The sequence below is a fragment of the Macaca mulatta genome, chromosome 15, assembly GCF_049350105.2.
Source record: "Macaca mulatta isolate MMU2019108-1 chromosome 15, T2T-MMU8v2.0, whole genome shotgun sequence".
NCBI classification, from domain to species: domain Eukaryota; kingdom Metazoa; phylum Chordata; class Mammalia; order Primates; family Cercopithecidae; genus Macaca; species Macaca mulatta.
Window position 1 is genome coordinate 77,146,844 of NC_133420.1, and position 18,942 is coordinate 77,165,785.

At 39.9% G+C, this 18,942-nt stretch overlaps 1 protein-coding gene across 2 annotated transcripts in view; it reads right to left on the reverse strand.

Moving 5' to 3' along the window:
• LOC708923 (heterogeneous nuclear ribonucleoprotein A1-like) overlaps positions 1 to 18,942 on the reverse strand; it is a 116,622-nt gene that overhangs the window by 55,976 nt on the left and 41,704 nt on the right. The window contains exons 2-3 of one of the 2 annotated variants that reach the window (XM_015117613.3): positions 3,768 to 3,863; positions 1,425 to 3,300 (exon numbers count right to left, since the gene is read on the reverse strand). The exons of the other annotated variant lie outside the window; for it this stretch is intronic. Of the exons in view, the coding sequence (XP_014973099.2) occupies positions 1,762 to 2,724 (963 nt within the window). The 5' untranslated portion in view covers positions 2,725 to 3,300; positions 3,768 to 3,863 and the 3' untranslated portion in view covers positions 1,425 to 1,761. Of the gene's footprint in view, positions 1 to 1,424; positions 3,301 to 3,767; positions 3,864 to 18,942 lie in introns of those variants that run through there. 2 annotated transcript variants of the gene reach the window in all.

Here is an 18,942-nt window from a genome sequence, read left to right on the forward strand (position 1 = left end):
ATAAAGGTCTACTTCTTAAGATTTATGAAAACACTTTAGGCTCTTTACTTCTACATTATTGCTTTCAAAAAAGAGACTTTAATCAACAAGCATTTATGAAACCCCTGCTATGTGGCCAGCATTGTGCTAACCACTGTAGGCTGTATACTTTGAAAGAAATGCTTTATTTTGCCTTCATATGTCAACTCTCCACATCCTTCCTAGACATGTAGTTACATGTGTGTGTGCACGTGCACACGTGTGTGTGTGTGTGTTCTTTTTATTTTCCTTTAAATCAGCACTCTGTAATAACACATTTTGGTGCTAAGTTAGGTGAGGAAGCTAAAATAGTTGCTTACATGACTCGACCCTGCTCTTGTTCTATGAAGCTTCATTTATTTGACATCCTGTCCTCATTCTGAACACACAGCCTTGGCAGCACTAAGTACTAAAGATAACAGTGATTAAGTCCAGTCTTCTGAATAAAAGATACAACATTCTGATCTGCTCTCTTATAAGAAAAATCATGCTTAGTCTCCATCTGAATATTAGAGATTGTGCAGGGTTTTTGTTTGTTTGTTTGTTTTATTATGATACTTTAAGTTCTAGGGTACATGTGCACAACATGCAGGTTTATTTCATATGTATACATGTGCCATGTTGGTGTGCTGCACCCATTAACTCATCATTTACATTAGGTATTTCTCCTAATGCTATCCCTTCCCACTCCTCCCACCTCATGACAGGCTCTGGTGTGTGATGTTCCCCACCCTGTGTCCAAGTGTTCTCATTGTTCAATTCCCACCTATGAGTGAGAACACGGGGTGTTTGGTTATCTGTCCTTGTGATAATTTGCTCAGAATGATGGTTTCCAGCTTCATCTATGTCCCTACAAAGGACATGAACTCATCCTTTTTTATGGCTGCATAGCATTCCATGGTGTATATGTGCCACATTTTCTTAATCCAGGCTATCATTGATGGACATTGGGGTTGGTTCCAAGTCTTTGCTTTTGTGAATACATTTTCTGCCTTACTAATGCTGCTTTCCTAGCTTCTGAGAATTTCTTTTCTTTTCAACAGAATTAAATCATTTATGGATTACACATGATAATGGATGATACACAAGCTTCATTCCCATCTATAATTTTATCTGGTACCATTATTCAATTTAGATATATTGCATAGGATGTGCTAACGATCAATTTTATAACCAATAATTCCATGATTTTGCTTGGGTAATCCCTTTTAATGGTGAACTTCAGGTCACAATAGTAACTATCAGTTCAACTACACCAAGGTTTCCGAAGACAATGGCTCTCCACCCAAGCAGCTTGTGTATAAATTCCAAATAGAACCTGGCATCACCCTGAAGGAATTCTAACTTCACACTGTTGGGGAAATTTACCAAGATTGCTTCAGAGTAGACTAACTTTACACAGCACATTAAAAAAAAGACATTTATTCAGCATCACGATCAGACTATTACATTTAGCAATCAACAGCATGGGTGCAAAAAATAAAAATCTACATTAAAACCCTTTGTTGGAATGCTTTACACTTTCCACAGAACAGAAACTAAAATAACCTGTTACACAATTAGTCACAAATACAGTCCTTGAGTTTTTTGCCCATACACATGAGTGTTTGTCTAACACATGTCTTCTTTGTAGCAGCTAGGCCCTGCCACCGCTGTGCTTGGCTGAGTTCACAAATCTGTTGTAACCTGTAGCTTCCCTGTTGCTTCTCTGGCTCCCCTCTCCTGCTAAGCTTTGTTTCCTAATTAAAATCTTCTGCCACTGCCATAGCTACTGCTGCTGCTAGAACTGCCATAGCCACCTTGGTTTCGTGGTTTTGCAAAGTATTGGCCTCCACCGCCATAGGGGCCAGAGATTCTGCCTCCAAAATTTCCTCCCTTCATGGGTCCAAAATTTGAAGACTGATTGTTGTAATTGCCAAAATCATTGTAGCTTCCACCACCTCCAAAATTGCTTCCATCATTACCAAATCCATTATAGCCATCCCCACTGCCACCATATCCACCACCACCATGGCTGCCACCAAAGCCACCACAACCACTGAAGTTTCCTCCATGACTGAAGTTGTCATTCCCACTGAAACCACCTCCACGACCACCACCAAAGTTTCCAGAACCACTTCGACCTCTTTGGCTGGATGAAGCACTAGCCATCTCTTGCTTTGACAGGGCTTTCCTAACTTCACAGTTGTGGCCATTCACAGTATGGTATTTCTGAATGATAGTCTTATCCACGGAGTCATGGTCATCAAAGGTGACAAAGGCAAAGCCCTTTTTCTTGCCACTGCCTCGGTCAGCCATGATTTCAATCACTTCAATTTTTCCACACTGTTCAAAATAATCTCTTAGGTGATGTTCTTCAGCGTCTTCTTTAATGCCACCAACAAATACCTTTTTCACAGTTGAGTGGGCACCTGGTCTTTGAGAATCTTCTCTTGAGACAGCTCTCTTTGGTTCCACACCTCTTCCATCCACCTTGTGTGGCCTTGCATTCATGGCTGCATCCACCTCCTCCACAGTGGCATATGTGACAAACCCAAAGCCCCTGCAACACTTGATGTTTGGATCTCTCATTACCACACAGTCCATGAGTGTTCTCCATTGCTCAAAATGGCTCCTCAGGCTCTCATCAGGTGTTTCAAAGCTCAACCCTCCAATGAAGAGCTTTCTCAGCTGTTCGGGCTCTTTAGGAGACTCTGACTTAGACATGATGGCAGGGAGAAGAGAGATTTTAATGATGCTTCTTCCGCAGCGTCCACAGGCAGAAAGGAGCTTCTGAGAATTTCTAAGACCCGATGGTAACTCTATGCTAAAATTAAAATTCAAATGTTCTTTTTCAAAGCTGCACCATCTCTTTGCTATTGTATGTTTATTGCAGCACTATTCACAATAGCAAAGAGATTGTGCAGTTTTAAAAAGGACATTCGTATTTTAATTTTAGTATCAAGTTACCATCGGGTTTTAGAAATTCTCAGAACCTAGGAAAGCAGCATTACTAAGGCAGAAAATGTAATTTGAACAAGAGTTTTTGGCTGAGTGCAGTGGCTCATGTCTGTCATTCCAGCACTTTGGAAGGCTGAGGCGGGTGGATCTCTGGAGACCAGGAATTTGAGATGAGCCTGGGCAACATAGTAAGACCCCCTATCTACAAAACAAATTTAAAAACTAACCATGCATGGTGGTGCACCTGTAGTCCCAGCTGCTCAGGTTTTAGCCTGGGAGTTCAAGGCCGCAGTGAGCTGTAATCATGCCAATACACTCCAGCCTGGGTGACAGACGGAGGCCCTGTCTCAAAAATAAATTTAAAAAAATAGAATTTTAAAAAAGCTAATGCTTACCTAGTAGATTTCAGGTCTTCATCACCCACATTGCCCTCACAGTAGAAGTGCAAAAGAAATGTGGTGATTCAAATGGATATAATCAGACAGAGGGAGATAATTCAATATGAGCTATTAGAGAAAGAAGGCGCTAAGGTTAATCAGCCTTCCAGGGAAACATGAAGGCTTAAACAAAATCAGTGATAATTCGAAGAATTTCTGTGTCCAGGGAGTACTCCTGAGGCAGAGTTTCTACCTGAAGCCAAAAGGTCACATTTATGCTCAGAACGGTACAAGCAGATGCTGAATAGAAAAAGAATATATCACAGTATATTGTAAATCAAGTGAGTAAAGACAATATATAGCATAGACTTGTTTCTCCCAAGACTGACTCACATTTTCTAAAAATAATGTGTGCACCTCTTAATAGCTGACCTGGAGTGTTGTACTGCACTGAATAATTGAGGTAGGTGTAGCTCATTACTCCAAGGGATGTGGTTTCTGCAGAAAAACAGTCTCCATGTTCCAGGCCTTGAAAGGAAAAAAATCACTGTCAGTAGAAAAGTGATGATAGAACAAAGCTATTGAATCTGCTTGGGAGCTACCTTAACAAAAAGTTTGTTTAATCACAGAAGCTTCCTTTCCCCTTCCAAGAAATTGTAACAACTCAAGTACAGTCTCAGTTACATTTCAAAGGAAGTAGGAGGTATTAATACATCTTGGTTAGAATCATATTTGCCTATCTTCATGAAAGTCTAGACAACTCTGGACAATGTAAAACTGCAATTCTCAAAGTCTAGTGGTTACTTTCTTGTCCAGTCATCAAGGGGGACCTGGAAAACTAGACCAGGCTGGCAATCTTTGCTTAGGGCATGTCAGTCCACGCCATTTCACAAATGAGCCAGGAGCTAAAGATGTCCTTAAGACTGGAAAGAGGAACCTGGTGGGTGGCCTAGGTGGGAGTCTAGGCTTTGTAATAGAAAAACACAGAGATGGAACTTCTGGATGGGAGAAACTGCTGAGGGAGGTACTCAAACTCCAGGGAAGGATGCCAGTCCACATCAAAACTACATAATCACTAGAGAGAATCAGCCCAGGTGCCAGCTTACCACTATAAATAGAGTCTTGGCTTTGTTAAAGGGTAGCCCTAATTATCCTAGGGAATGTGTTACAGATACAGTGAAGAGCACAAAGAGAAATACATCAAAGGTGTGGGTAACAATAAAACCTAGCATATATATCGTAATTTAGAGTTGTTAAAGTGCTTTCCCACAAACAATTGCATTAAATCCTCACAACTCCAAGGATGGAAGAAATGCAGATGTTTTATTAACATTATTGTTATGCCCACCTTTTAAATTTATCATTAGGCTAGAAATGAGATGTTATATGAAAACCATTGTGTGTTTGGCCACTCAGCTCATCATGAGTCCATCCCAGGGAGAAAAGTCCAGATGCCTCCACCATGCACACAGGAGGCAGCCCATGTTCAGATCCTCAAGACCCCAGGCTCCACACAGTGAACCCACCCACACATGACTGGGCCAAATCCTACCTCAGACCCTCAGACCCTTATATATCTCTCTCTAATTGACTCACTCTATCTTTGGCATATTTGTGGTCAATTAATTCCAATTAAGGTTTCCATTCCTATAATCCTCATATGCTGAAAGAAAGTCAATTCACCTCCCCTTATTCTTAACCCTTTGTTGACCTTCCTCCCTTTGGCTTCTCTTCTTTTCATAGCACTATGCCATCTGAAATCTTATTCCTTTATGTGAAAGAACAGAACCCATCCCCAATAAGCTCAACATTTTCTCCCCACACTATGCTGTGTATTTCATCTGACACAGAGCTAAGGGTAGGAATGACAATTTATTGGTTCCTTAATGCCACTTTAGGACCACCACACTTCCACCTTGGTACTCATGCCATCTGACTATGCCAGTGTGCATACTTCTATGTTTGTGTCATAATACCTCCTGATCACATTCTTCAAGACACCATAGAACTCTTCTCCCCCTCAACTCCAATTTCTGTCATCATGCTAGAAAACCCCAGTGTCTTAGTGGGCAATCCACCCAACACCCTTGATCTGTTCCTAGACCTTAAATATTCAATAACAAATCTCCTTCTACTCAAGTTATAACCCCTGCCACTTCCAGAGATACATCCTGTGTACCTCCAGTGTCATCTCCAAGGTGGCCACAGGCAACGTCGGCAGTGGTTTTGTGGCAAAATAAAAAGCCTCCATCACCTATGAGAATAATAAAAAAAAAAAAAAAAATCCTGAGCTTCACAGTCACCAAAAATAGCTCTGCACCCAATATCATAACTGCAAATAACACACTCTCTGCCTCAGCTGCCTGTCCTCCAGGGCTCACAAAACCCTCACTCGCACATGTCTGCTCTCCAAACTCTTTGAGTCCTCCAGCTTCGGAGTCTTCATTTCCTCACAGGCCACTAGCCTTCCCCAAAACAGACAGTTGAAGTTGAAGAAACTAGTTGTCATCTGAACTGGTCACTCATCAGTAACCTCAAATCCCTTCATGTCTCTCTCACTATTGCACACACCTGGCAAACTCCTAACACAGGATCAATGCGATCTTGGTACCTACAAGGCTAAATACTTCTAAAGACATTGTTACAATAATTCAGATTATTGTCACAACAAACATATGGTCTCTGATCTTAGGACTTCAATTAATCTCTTCAATTTTTTTACTTCATCAATTCTATCTCCTACTCTTGTAGGTATTTTATTTTATTTTATTTTATTAGGTTTTCTTTTTTTTATTTTTATTTTTTAAGTTTTCTTTTTTTTTTTTTTATTATACTTTAAGTTCTAGGGTCCATGTGGATAACGTGCAGGTTTGTTACATATGTATACCTGTGCCATGTTGGTGTGCTGCACCCATCAACTCATCAGCACCCATCAACTCGTCATTTACATCAGGTATAACTCCCAATGCAATCCCTCCCCCGCTCCCCGCTCCCCGTGATAGGCCCCAGTGTGTGATGTTCCCCTTCCCGAGTCCAAGTGATCTCATTGTTCAGTTCCCACCTATGAGTGAGAACATGCGGTGTTTGGTTTTCTGTTCTTGCAATAGTTTGCTGAGAATGATGGTTTCCAGCAGCATCCATGTCCCTACAAAGGACACAAACTCATCCTTTTTGATGGCTGCATAGTATTCCATGGTGTATATGTGCCACATTTTCTTAATCCAGTCTGTCACTGATGGACATTTGGGTTGATTCCAAGTCTTTGCTATTGTGAATAGTGGGTTAAACCTATATATCTCTATTAAGGAATCCCACCAACACCTGCCTTCCTTACTTTAAGCAGACAACATAATTTTCTTCTTCATTAAAAAATTGGTGTCTCAAGAGGTAAGAGTAAAATCAGGGGAATGTGGTATCACAAAACTGAACTTTTTGTGAAGAATCCTCCATCCCCTCTATGAGGACACTAAATAGCAAAGTTCTCAGAGCTACCCTAGGCTTTCCTCTTTCCTCATCTTTAGAGGTGTGCCTCATCTGCTCCTATAGCTTCAGTTATCCTCTTGATGTAAAGGCCTTTGGAATCTCTATTATCAGTTCAGACCTCTCTCCTAAGCACCACTAAAACTTCAACTGAACATTTCCACTTATATATCCAGAAACATGCCTTGAAACCATATGTCCAAAATTTATATATAAATCTCTCTCTAAATAAATAAATATATGTGTGTGTGTGTGTGTGTGTGTGTGGGTGTGTCTCTCTTTCACACACACACATGTCACTTTTCTTATCTCCTCAGTCAAAGGCATCACCACCCACTTGTTTGAGACAGAAATCAAGGGAGCCAAACTTGCCCCCTCCCGCTGCTTCACCCAATTCAACAATATCTACTAATATTATCTCCAAACCTTCTCTCAAGCCCAATTTTTAACTCTGTTCAAATAAGGAAACTAAAGCTGAGAACGGTTTAAAAAAAAAACTACACAATGTTACCCAACTAGTAGGTGGTGGAGCCAGCCCAGACACCCTTCAGTCTCCAAAACCCATGCATGAGATGACAGAATATCACCTCACTTAGGGGAAATTTTACAGCCAACGATATCTCCAAGAAACATAGATAAGACTACCTCAGAACCCCAGGGAAAGACGCTTGGAATCATGTAAGGAAATGTCTTCCTCGTGTAGCCCCAGTAAGGGCTGCCAAGTCACAAGTGACACAGCCCACAGTCCTGGCTCTAAAAGAAAACAGAATAATATTTCCAGCAGAGCTAGCCCAAAACATAACATCAACCTAAATTTTCCTCAGATAGAACACAAACTATACCTCCACATCAGGCTATGCCCAGAAATGAGGCATTAGCACCAGGGAACTGTATGCTGTAAATACTTCCTTTTCTTTTTTTTATTTTTTATTTTTATTATACTTTCAGTTCTAGGGTACATATGCACAACGTGCAGGTTTGTTACATATGTATACATGTGCCATGGTGGTGTGCTGCACCCATCAACTCGTCAGCACCCATCAACTGGTCATAAAATATTTCCTTTTCAAGAATGCAGTATCTTCAATTGTATACCTAAAGACCCTTTGGAAAACTATTAACTTTTCGTAAGCTAAACAAAAAGAAATTCATTCATCATGCTAATAATAGCATGGTGCATTTTTCTTGTCCAGAGGTTATGGAGGCTTTAGTTGAACTAGCTCTAGAACTAATAAAGAGTCAACAGAGATATAGAAATATCACTGTCCTCTGCAAACACTGGCCCAGTTCCACCTGTATCCTCCCTTCTCAGACGCATTTCACTCACAACGTCAGTAACAGATGTCTAGAGACTCTAAAAAATTGTTCCAAAATTTGTTCTCTTGTGAAGAGATTATCTTCTTTCAACTTATAAGTTCTTTGAAGGCTTTTGTTTAAATTATGAATGTGTCATATCTGATAATAATATGAGGATAAATATAATAGCTAGTACTGTTTAGTACTTAATGTCAGGCACAAGCCTAAATATTTTACATATATATATAAGTGCATATATAGATATACATGTACAAATTTAATCTTGACAACAAAAGTAAAATCAGGTGCTATTATTCCCTCCCCCTTTTTATAAAGAAGAAAACTTAGGCAGATAGAGGAGAAATACCTTAACCATTACCACACGCCTTGTAAGGCTGGGACAAATAAACACATCTAATTTTCAAATATATTAAGAACAATATTATGAATATTAATTCCTGTTTCCAAATAGATTACTCTTTTAAACACATCTCTACTACTTATCTAATGATATCTAGTTGTTATTAATGGATGAATTTTGTGTCTAACAGGCTTGATTATTATTATGCATTTTAAATGTCATTCAGACACATATTAATAATGATCCATGTTTGTAGCCAGGCCCAACTATATACTTTGTACAGATCTTTATATTTTTCTTCATGATGTTCAACCCTCACTTTCTTATAAACACACAATTGGTTCTCAAATTTAAAACTATAAATGGGAGAAAATTGAGTTTATTTGCTTATTGTTTTCCCTTTTGGCTAGTAAAGGAAAAAATGTCATCAGATTTTGGCTAGCAAAGGAAAAGATGTCATCGGATTCCTGGATTGTTGTTCCCAGAGTTCCAGAAATGGGAGGCCTGGGGAAGGAGTTCCAGACTGAGAACTTCCAGCTGTGATGGTCATGGGTGCTGTTCGCCAAATATTTCAGTTCTCCCACAACGTTGGCTTGGTGGGGCCATCTAGCTGGTTTCTGGCCAGTTGCAAGAAAATGAAATGTGCTTCACTTCCAGACCAGATACTGATTATCAGTACAAGATTCTCAGAAGTTTGGTTTTTTTAAAAAACTTGTGGTATAGTGACATGGTTTGCCTATGTCCCCACCAAATCTCAACTTCAATTGTATCTCCCAGAATTCCCACCTGTTGTGGGAGGGACCCAGAGAGGGGTAACTGAATCATGAGGGCCGATCTTTCCTGTGCTATTCTCATGATAGTGAAATAAGTCTCATGAGATCTGATGGGTTTATCAGGGGTTTCCACTTTTGCTTCCTCCTCATTTTACTCTTGCCACTGCCACATGCCTTTCACCTCCTGCCATGATTCTGAGGCCTCTCCAGCCATGTGGAACTGTAAGTTCAATTAAACATCTTTTTGTTCCCAGTTTCAGGTATGTCTTTATCAGCAGCATGAAAATGGACTAATACAATAAATTGGTACCAGTAGAGTGGGGCGTTGCTGAAAAGATACCCGAAAAAGTGGAAGTAACTTTGGAACTGGGTAACAGGCAGGGATTGGAACGGTTTGAAGGGCTCAAAAGAAGACAGGAAAATGTGGGAATGCTTAGAATTTCCTAGAGATTTGTTTAATGGCTTTGCCCAAATTGCCAATAGCGATATGGACAATAAAATTCAGGCTGAGGTGGTCTCAGATGGAGATGAGGAACTTGTTGGGAACTGGAGCAAAGGTGATTCTTGTTATGTTTTAGCAAAGAGACTGGTGGTATTTTGCCTCTGCCCTAGAGATTTGTGGAAATTTGAACTTGAGAGAGATGATTTAGGGTATCTGGTAGAAGAAATTTCTAAGCAGCAAAGCATTCAAGAAGTGACTTGAGTACTGTTAAAGGCATTCAGTTTTAAAAGGGAAACAGAGTTCAGAAAATTTGCAGCCTGACTATGCAATAGAAAAGAAAAACCGATTTTTGGGGGAGAAATTCAAACCAGCTACAGAAATTTGCGTAAGTAGCACGGGGCCTAATCCCAAAGACCATGGGGAAAATGTCTCCAGATCATGTCAGAGACCTTCATGGCAGCCCCTCCCATCACAGGCCCAGAGGCCCAGGAGGAAAAAGTGGTTTCATGGACTGGACCCAGGGTCCCTGTGCCATGGGCAGCCTAGGGATTTAGTGCCCTGTGTGCCAGCTGCTGCTACAGCTGTGGCTGAAAGAGGCCAACGTATAGCTCAGGCTGTGGCATCAGAGGGTGGAAGCCCCAAGCCTTGGCAGCTACCACGTGGTGTTGACCCTGTGGGCACCCAGAAGTCAAGAATTGAGGTTTGGTAACCTCCACTTACATTTCAAAAGATATATGGAAATGCCTGAATGCCCAGGCAAAAGTTTGCTGCTGGAGTGGGGCCCTCATGGAGAACCTCTGCTAGAGAAATGTGGGGTTAGAGCCCCCACAAACAGTCCCTAGGCACTGCCTAGTAGAGCTGTGAGAAGAGGGCCACCATCCTCCAGACCCCAGAATGGTAGATCCACCAATAGCTTACACTGTTCATCTGGAAAAGACACAGACACTCAACACCAGCCCATAAAAGCAGATTGGAAGGAGGCTGTACCCTGCAAAGCCTCAGGGATGGAGCTGCCCAAGACCATGACAACCCACCTCTTGCATCAGCATAACCTGGATATGAGACCTGGAGTCAAAGGAGATCATTTTGGAGCTTCAAAGTTTGACTGCCTCGCTGGATCCCTGGACTTGCATGGGCCTTGTAACCCCTTTGCTTTGGCCAATTTCTCCATTTGGAACAGCTGTGTTTACCCAATACCTGTACCACCATTGTATCTAGGAAGTAACTAGCTTGCTTTGATTTTACAGGCTCATAGGCAGAAGGGACTTGCCTTGTCTCAGATGAGAATTTGGACTATGGACTTTTGGATTAATGCTGAAATGAGTTAAGACTTTGGGTGACTATTGAGAAGGCATGGTTGGTTTTGAAATGTGAGGACATGATATCTGGAGGGGCCAGGGGTGAAATAACATGGTTTGGCTGTGTCCCAACCAAATCTCAACTTGAATTGTTTCTCCCAGAATTCCCACATGTTGAGGGAGGGGCCCAGGGAGAGGTAATTAATTCATGGGGACTGGTCTTTCCCAAGCTGTTCTCTTGATAGTGAAATAAGTCTCATGAGATCTGATGGGTTTAGCAGAGGTTTCTGCTTTTGCTTCTTCCTCATTTTTCTCTTGCTGCCACCATATAAGAAGTGCCTTTCGCCTCCCACCATGATTCTGAGGCCTTCTTAGCCATGCAGAACTGTAAGTCTGGTTAAACTTCTTTTTGTTCCCAGTTTTGGGTCTTTATCAGCAGCATGAAAACAGATTAATACATATAGCGACCAAAAAGTGGCAGTTCCATCAGTTGAAGTTCCTAAGTGACTTCAGTGAGCAGATCCCCTGCAGATGATTGATGGATATGTGCCATGAGTAAGAATAATTCTGTGTATTTTAAGCCAGTGAGACTTTGAGGTTGTTTGTTACCACAGCATAACTGGGTTTATCGTGACTGATTCAACCTCTCTCTGTTTACATTTGGGCTTGTATGATAGGCTCATTGTCAAACCTAGAAAGAAGCAAAGATTCAAATGGCAACAGAATAGTGTTCTTCTCCTAGAAAATGTTTCTAATAATTCCATTTGTCCTGTGTTAGGTCCATGTTTTTCCCTGGTGTGTCTTCATGCTTTGGATATCAGTGAAGGTGTTCATTGGAGAGACTGAGAAGATATGAATGTAAGGGAAAAAAGTAAACAAATGGAAATTTGTCAGTACCCACCAAAATAAACTTATCTTGAAAATTGCATAAGAATAGACCATGAAGCAAGGGAAAGGCCATCTATTTTCAATACTGGTTTTCACTGGGTTTGTTTTGTTTTGTTTTATTTTGTTTTTGAAATGGAGTTTCGCTCTTGTTGCCCAGGCTGAAGTGCAATGGCACAATCTCGGCTCACTGCAGCCTCTGCCTACCACGTTCAAGCAAATCTCCTGCCTCAGCCTCCCCAGTAGCTGGGATTACAGGTGCCCACCACCACACCTGGCTACTTTTTTATATTTTTAGTAGAGACAGGGTTTCACCATGTTGGCCAGGCTGGTCGCGAACTCCTGACCTCAGGTGATACATCCGCCTTGGCCTCTCAAACTGCTGGAATTACAGGCCTGAGCCACCGTGCCCTGCCTATCACTGGGTTTTTTGGTTTTTTGTTTGTTTGTTTTTTGTTTTTATTTTTGAGACAGGGTCTCACTCTATCGCCCAGCCTGGAGTGCAGTGGCACTATCTCAGCTCACTGCAGCCTCCACCTCGCAGGCTGAAGCAATCCTCCACCTCTGCCTCCTGAGTAGCTGAGACTCCAAGTGCCCACCACCACAGCTGGCTAATTTTTGTATTTTTTTGTAGATATGGGGTTTACACCATGTTGCCCAAACTGGTCTTGAACTGCTGAGCTCAAGCAATCTGCCCACCTTGGCCTCCCAAAGTGCTGAGATTACAGGTGTGAGCCACCACACCTGGCCAATACTATATCATTTTCTACAACTATATCTTTAAGTCTTCCTGAGTGTGGCCAGCAGAAATATCGTTTTGACTAGATGCTGCATCTACCTTTATTCTTTGGCTCAGAATATTTAATTAATTTTGATTAAAAATATGAGCTTTTGAAGATCACAATCATAATTGTTATATTCACCATATAATAGATATACAGGAACATGTACTTGTGTATCTAATCCATAGCACCTGAGTCTGTAAGCCAGGAGAATGTGAAGCCTCTTTTGGAAGATGGAACAAAATTATAACATACTGAAGAATACATAGCTCTGCTGAACAACTTATGAGTTAACTTCTGGAAAGAAATCAAGAGACAACCCCTGTAAAATTAATATTTTAAAAATAATATTTATTTTTACCAAAATAATTCACATACACTCAGAGGCAAATATTACTATTACTATCTTATAACAAAAGCAGCAGTTACCTATTTGGGGTCAGGTAGAGGTAAACTCAAAATAATATGCCATTTTATGGCAAGAGTAAGAAAAATGACTAAATCTAGATTAATCCCTAGTTTTGAGGACTAAGCTACTAGGTGAATATCAGGTTCTTTAATTAAGATGGGGAAGACTGGTAAGAGCAGGATTTCCAGCAGAGAGGGAAAGCAAAGAATCAAGAATTCTAAATTGGACATAGAGATTTAGACATCAAAAGTGAGGATGTTTAGTAGACAATTTTATATACAATCTGGAGTTCAGGAGATGGGGCATGGGTAAAGTTACTGGTTTAGAGGTCACTTGGATGTAGATGATATTTAAAGATATTTGAATGATAGCAACTTAAGAGAAGAGAGGTTAAGAAAACTGAAGCTGACATCATTCAATGTGTAGCATTCAGGCCAAGGAAGAGAAGCCAGAAAAGAAGACTGAGAACTGTGGCCAAGAAGATTGGCAGAAAGCCAGGAGAGGTGGTGACTCTGGAGTAAGCAGGGGTTCAAAAAGGAGACAACAGTCACCTGTGTCCATGCAGCTCACTGTTATACAAACCTAGCCGTCCTTTATTTTCCTGCCTCTAATCTATGTGGCAATTTTCACAGTTCCCCTCCAATTTCTCGCCACTGTGCTTTTGTTCCTATTATTCTTCTGCATTGGAATACCTCCTCATCTGTCAAAATGCTCTCTGTCCGCCGGGCGTGGTGGCTCACACCTGTAATCCCAGCACTTTGGGAGGCTGAGGCAGGCGAATCATGAGGTCAGGAGTTCAAGACCAGTCTGGCCAACATGGTGAAACCCCGTCTCTACTAAAATATATATATATTTATATTTTATTTATATATAATATATAATACATATGTAATTTTATTTATATTTATATTTATATTTATATTTATATTGTATATATATATACACACACACACACAAAAAAATAGCTGGACGTGGTGGCAGGTGCCTATAATCCGAGTTACTTGGGAGGCTGAGGCAGAAGAGTCGCTTGAACCCGGAATGCAAGATTGCACCACTGCACTCCAGCCCAAGCGACAGTGCAAGACTCTGTCTCAAAAAGAAAAAAGGAAAAAAAAATCTATCTATCCTTCAAGACCCATCAAGAATGCCATCAACTTTGTAACACATTTCCTAACTCCACAAATAAAATATACTCTCTTCTTCCGTACTATCTGATAGCCCATTGCATGCCAAATTTTATTCTGATTTGTACTGTAATTGTTTGTATTCTTTATTCATCCTCCCTATATCCCAATATAGGCTCCCAAACCCCTCATATTGTAGCTGAGTGTCTGGTATGCAGTAGGTCCTCAATAAAAATTTTCACTGAATCAAATCCAAAACCATAGAACCCAAGCCAGGAAAAGTATCTTCAAAGGACAACCTCTTTTGTCCCTTTAGATTTCTGTCTGCCAGCACGTGGATCACCTGCACCCAAGCCCAAGAATTATTTACTCATATTCCTGGCCCTCTATAGAAAAATAGTGAAAGAGACCAATCCCAGAAAACAAAGGGTTTTTTCAAGTTATCTTTTTTAAAAGACTGTGGCAAATAAAAACAAACAACAACAACAAAAAAACCCAACCTACCTACCTATAGGAGAATGCTGGCAACACTACTTATCCTGCTTTGGCTGAATATGTCCTGAGCTAATGGCTATTTAAAAAACCATTTAAACTAATCTTTCCCCCAGATCTTCATTATGAAAATGGCAAGTTGCAAAAGCCCAAAGGATGAAACAACTTTTGTTATCCCTGAACCTAAAACTAAGCTACAAAGACTGTCCTAATCCAAACCTTAGGTTAGAAGTCAAACAGCAGAATATTAAAACCCGCTAAGAGAGTAGATCATAAATGTTCTCACCACAAAAATATGGCATGCATATGAGGTGACAAATATCTTAGCTTGATTTAACCATTTTACAATGTATACATATATCGAAACATTCCACTGTACACAATAAATACATAGAATTGTTATTAACTATACCTTAATAAAAATAAATAAATTTTTAAAAAATAAAGAGGCAGAGGCATCTGATAAATAATAAATATGAGTTTAATAATTTTAAAAAGTCAGGCAGGCCGGGCATGGTGACTCACACCTGTAAATCCCAGCACTTTGGGAGGCCAAGGCGGGCAGATCACTTGAGGTCAGGAGTTCAAGACCAGCCTGGCCAATGTGGTGAAACCCCATCTCTACTAAAAATACAAAAATAAGCCAGGCATGGTGGCAGGTGCCTGTAATCCCAGCTCCTTGGGAGGCAGATGCAGGAGAATTGCTTGAACACAGGAGGTGGAGGTTGCAGTGAGCTGAAACAGAGTGAGACTCTGTCTCAAGAAAAAAACAGCAGCAACAACAAATAAAATAAAATGAATAAAAATAAAAAGGCAGCAGAGCAGAAAGAACACAGGTTTCCACATAGGAAAGAGGTGGATTTGATTTTCAATCCTATCATTTGATATGTTTGTAATCCTAAACAAATTTGTCGGCTTTTTCGAGCCTCAGTTTTCTCACTAGAAAAATAAAAATAAGAATAAATCTCTTAAATAGTTATTGAATTACTGAATTACTATGAAAAGAAGTGCCTGACACAAGGTAGGCTCATAATCAGTTATAACTATTTGTATTGTCACAAATCCTAAGAAATTGTTTGTGGCCTTTCAAGTGTTGTCTGGTGATTATTTGTAGTCTGATTTAATAATATGTACTACCAACTGAGCACCTGCTATGTGTCTTATGTGTTTTAGATTTGTAGACAAACGTTGCAGCGACTAAGAGCATGCACTCTGGCAATAAACTGCAGAGATTCACATTCCAGCTCCATCATATAGTAGCTGTGTGACCTTGAGAGAGTTACTTAACTTTGCTTCTTATGTCTGGATTCTTCATCTGTAAAACAGAAATTATAATAGTACCTCTCTCATAGGATTGTTGTGAGGATTAAATGAGATAGTGTGTATAAATTATCACCAGCTTATAGTGTGTGCACAGTAAATGCTAGCTAAGGTTATTATTATAATTTCTGTTTTACAGATTAGGACCCTCAGCCCTAAAGAGGGTCAGTAACTTATCCCAGGTCACACAGTTAGTTAGGAGTTATTTTTTTTTTTAATTCAAGGCTGCCTTATTGAAAAGCCTATGCTTTTTCACTAAACCATCTCTTTTTCTGTTATGTATGTCCTAGGTAAAAATCCTTATTTTTTCCTTCGATGGCTATAACAATCAGCTAGTGACAGTCTACAAGACATCAAGGAGGACCTAAGGAATAAAAGACAGCAACCAGGTCTAAAATGAATATATGTTACTATTTCTTCTTCATATGCACCATAGTAGTATACTGCATTTCCATTAGAAGTTACGTTAATAAGAAAATTTTTGAACGTTCTTGCTCCAAACATCAGCACATACTTGCATTCTCTTACACTGGGAAGAAAGAAATTGGTAGAAAGAAGTCATCTGGAAGGTAGCTCTGGCTATGAGTTGGAGGAAAAGGGAAGAAGGAGAGAGAAAAACAAGTTATCAGTGGTACACATAGTCAGGGCTAAAACTTTATAAACCAAATAGAACTTCCATAGACCTAATGATCACTGAGAATAATCTGCCAAGCTGCTAGGTGAAACACGCTGAAAAACAGCCTGGGCCTATGGTGAACATGTTCAGCTTTATGATTTTCTTCATCCCCTCTTCTGTCTTGCATGATGTTGCCCCCAACTATCTTCTAAAACTAATCACTCTTTCATGGTCAATGGAAACTTAGAAACCTAGATTCTCAAACTTTTGCTAAAACAGCCCAGGTCTTCCTAGACATTTGTAGATAGATAAATAACCTAATGATAAAGAATATACATTCTGGTTAGGTCCATACTCCAGCTCTGCCCCATATTTAATTGTGTGATAATCCAAACTGGTTGTTTTGTGCTAAGATTACTACTTCCTGCACTTTCAGACTCACATACTCAGAGCCAGAAAACTTTTGAGAGTACAAGGTGATAACTACTGCAAATTCACAGAAGATTACATAAGTATAAATAATCAACCTAACCTCCCTCTTCCTCTAACATTTTCTCACAAAACCAAAGTTTGGAAACTCCTTTTCTTAATGCTGGCGCCAGTTCAACCACACTCTAGAAGGTATTGGTTTCATGAACTACAATGCGGAATCATCAAAATAAAGGGGCAGCATGAGAAAAAATGACAGCATGGGGCTTTGTGGTGTATAGATTTAGTTGCTTATACAAGAACCTGGGAGGGGGAACCCCCCAAAAGATTAGTCACTTCATTTTATGTTGCAGAACTCAATTCAGGTTAACAAAGTGTTGCCAACAAAGGAGATGAGAGAATGGCAGCATTCACTTGCTCTGGACTGAATAAACAAATGCGGGATTTGTGGGCTGACTAATGTCCTGGGATAAACCAGGCAGTCAGCCAAACTCTAGGAGTTTTGATGAAAAGACAGCAAGCCCACACTTTTCTTCATGAAGAGTGCTCTGTGGGAGTATTGATGTCCACATGGGCAGCCTGGGTCTTCAATTTGCCTTAAAGATTCGCCCTTATCCAGCCACAGGAAATTCTCAATGCCTCTGTAATTGAACACCTAGATCAAATGACAGAAGCTAAATTCCTTCTTCTTGAGAAGTGTTATCTGTCATGCATCTCTTCGTAGAAACATGTTATCATTGTCCTTTTTTAAAAACTACATTACTCTGAAAATATACAGTTAGGTCACCAAAATGTGACTCTAGATTTTCGTTCATTCATTTCATTCACTGAGTACCTACTATGCTCTAGGGACCATGTAGGGCTCTATATATAGAACACTTAATGAGTCAGACATTGAAGCCCCCCAGCCAGCCTTAAAATTTCAAGGGCACTGACAAAAGTAATATAGTGTTTGTAATTTCATTTCTTGGTTGGGGGAAACTATTAAAATTTGCAATATTTTGGTGAAAGAGGCAATAAGTTTTTCAATTAAGGTCTTAATGTAAGTTTGTAGGGAAGTCAGAAATGAGAATGTAGAGTTTCCTTTTATCTGACCATCAGAATCCCCCACCATGCTGTGAGGACCACAGTCATCATTTAACCTCAGGCTAAAGTAGATTTTATTACAAACTGTGCAGCTAGTGAAATGTCAAGGGTTGTTTCACAGGATCTTAACTAACACAAGGAAAACGTCCTAGCAGCAGCTGATGCAAACTCCTGTAAATGTACACATCTAGTTTATCTATCCAGGTTATAAATAGACACAGTATATTCAGGTTGAAAACAAAATCCCTGGAGTGTTTCAATGTGAGTATAATATACCTAGAAGCAAAAACTTCACTGATATAAAGGATGCATTTTATGAATCTCCACAAAAATCTCTGAACTTTTTATGAAATTTAGGGCCTTCTTAAGTAGTGTTTACTACATAGAGCTTTCATAGTTCCGATATGAATACCTACTCTCCATGATTTATCAACCCTTGAGAGTCCCAGTAGGATGCTGACAAGTTGCAAATTTAGAGAACTAGTTTTAAGAAACATTGTATGTAACTGCCTTTGGAAGAAAATTCAGGTAGATTAGCAAAGATTTTAAGCAAGTCCTTTCACAAAAACCTGCAGAATTTCAAGGAGTCTGGGGTTTATGAAATCATCAAATCAATACCAAGTTTAACATATTTATGTTAGTCTTATAAGCATAACTCTTTGGGAATAAAGGTATTACAAAAACAACGTTTGGAAAAGGAAGCTAGCTCTTGTTTAATTACTGTGAAGAGCAGAGAATTGAAAGAAAAAGCTACACACAAGTTGGAAAAGTGCTACTCGGGTTTAAAAAATAGAAAAAGAAAACCTGAGATTGG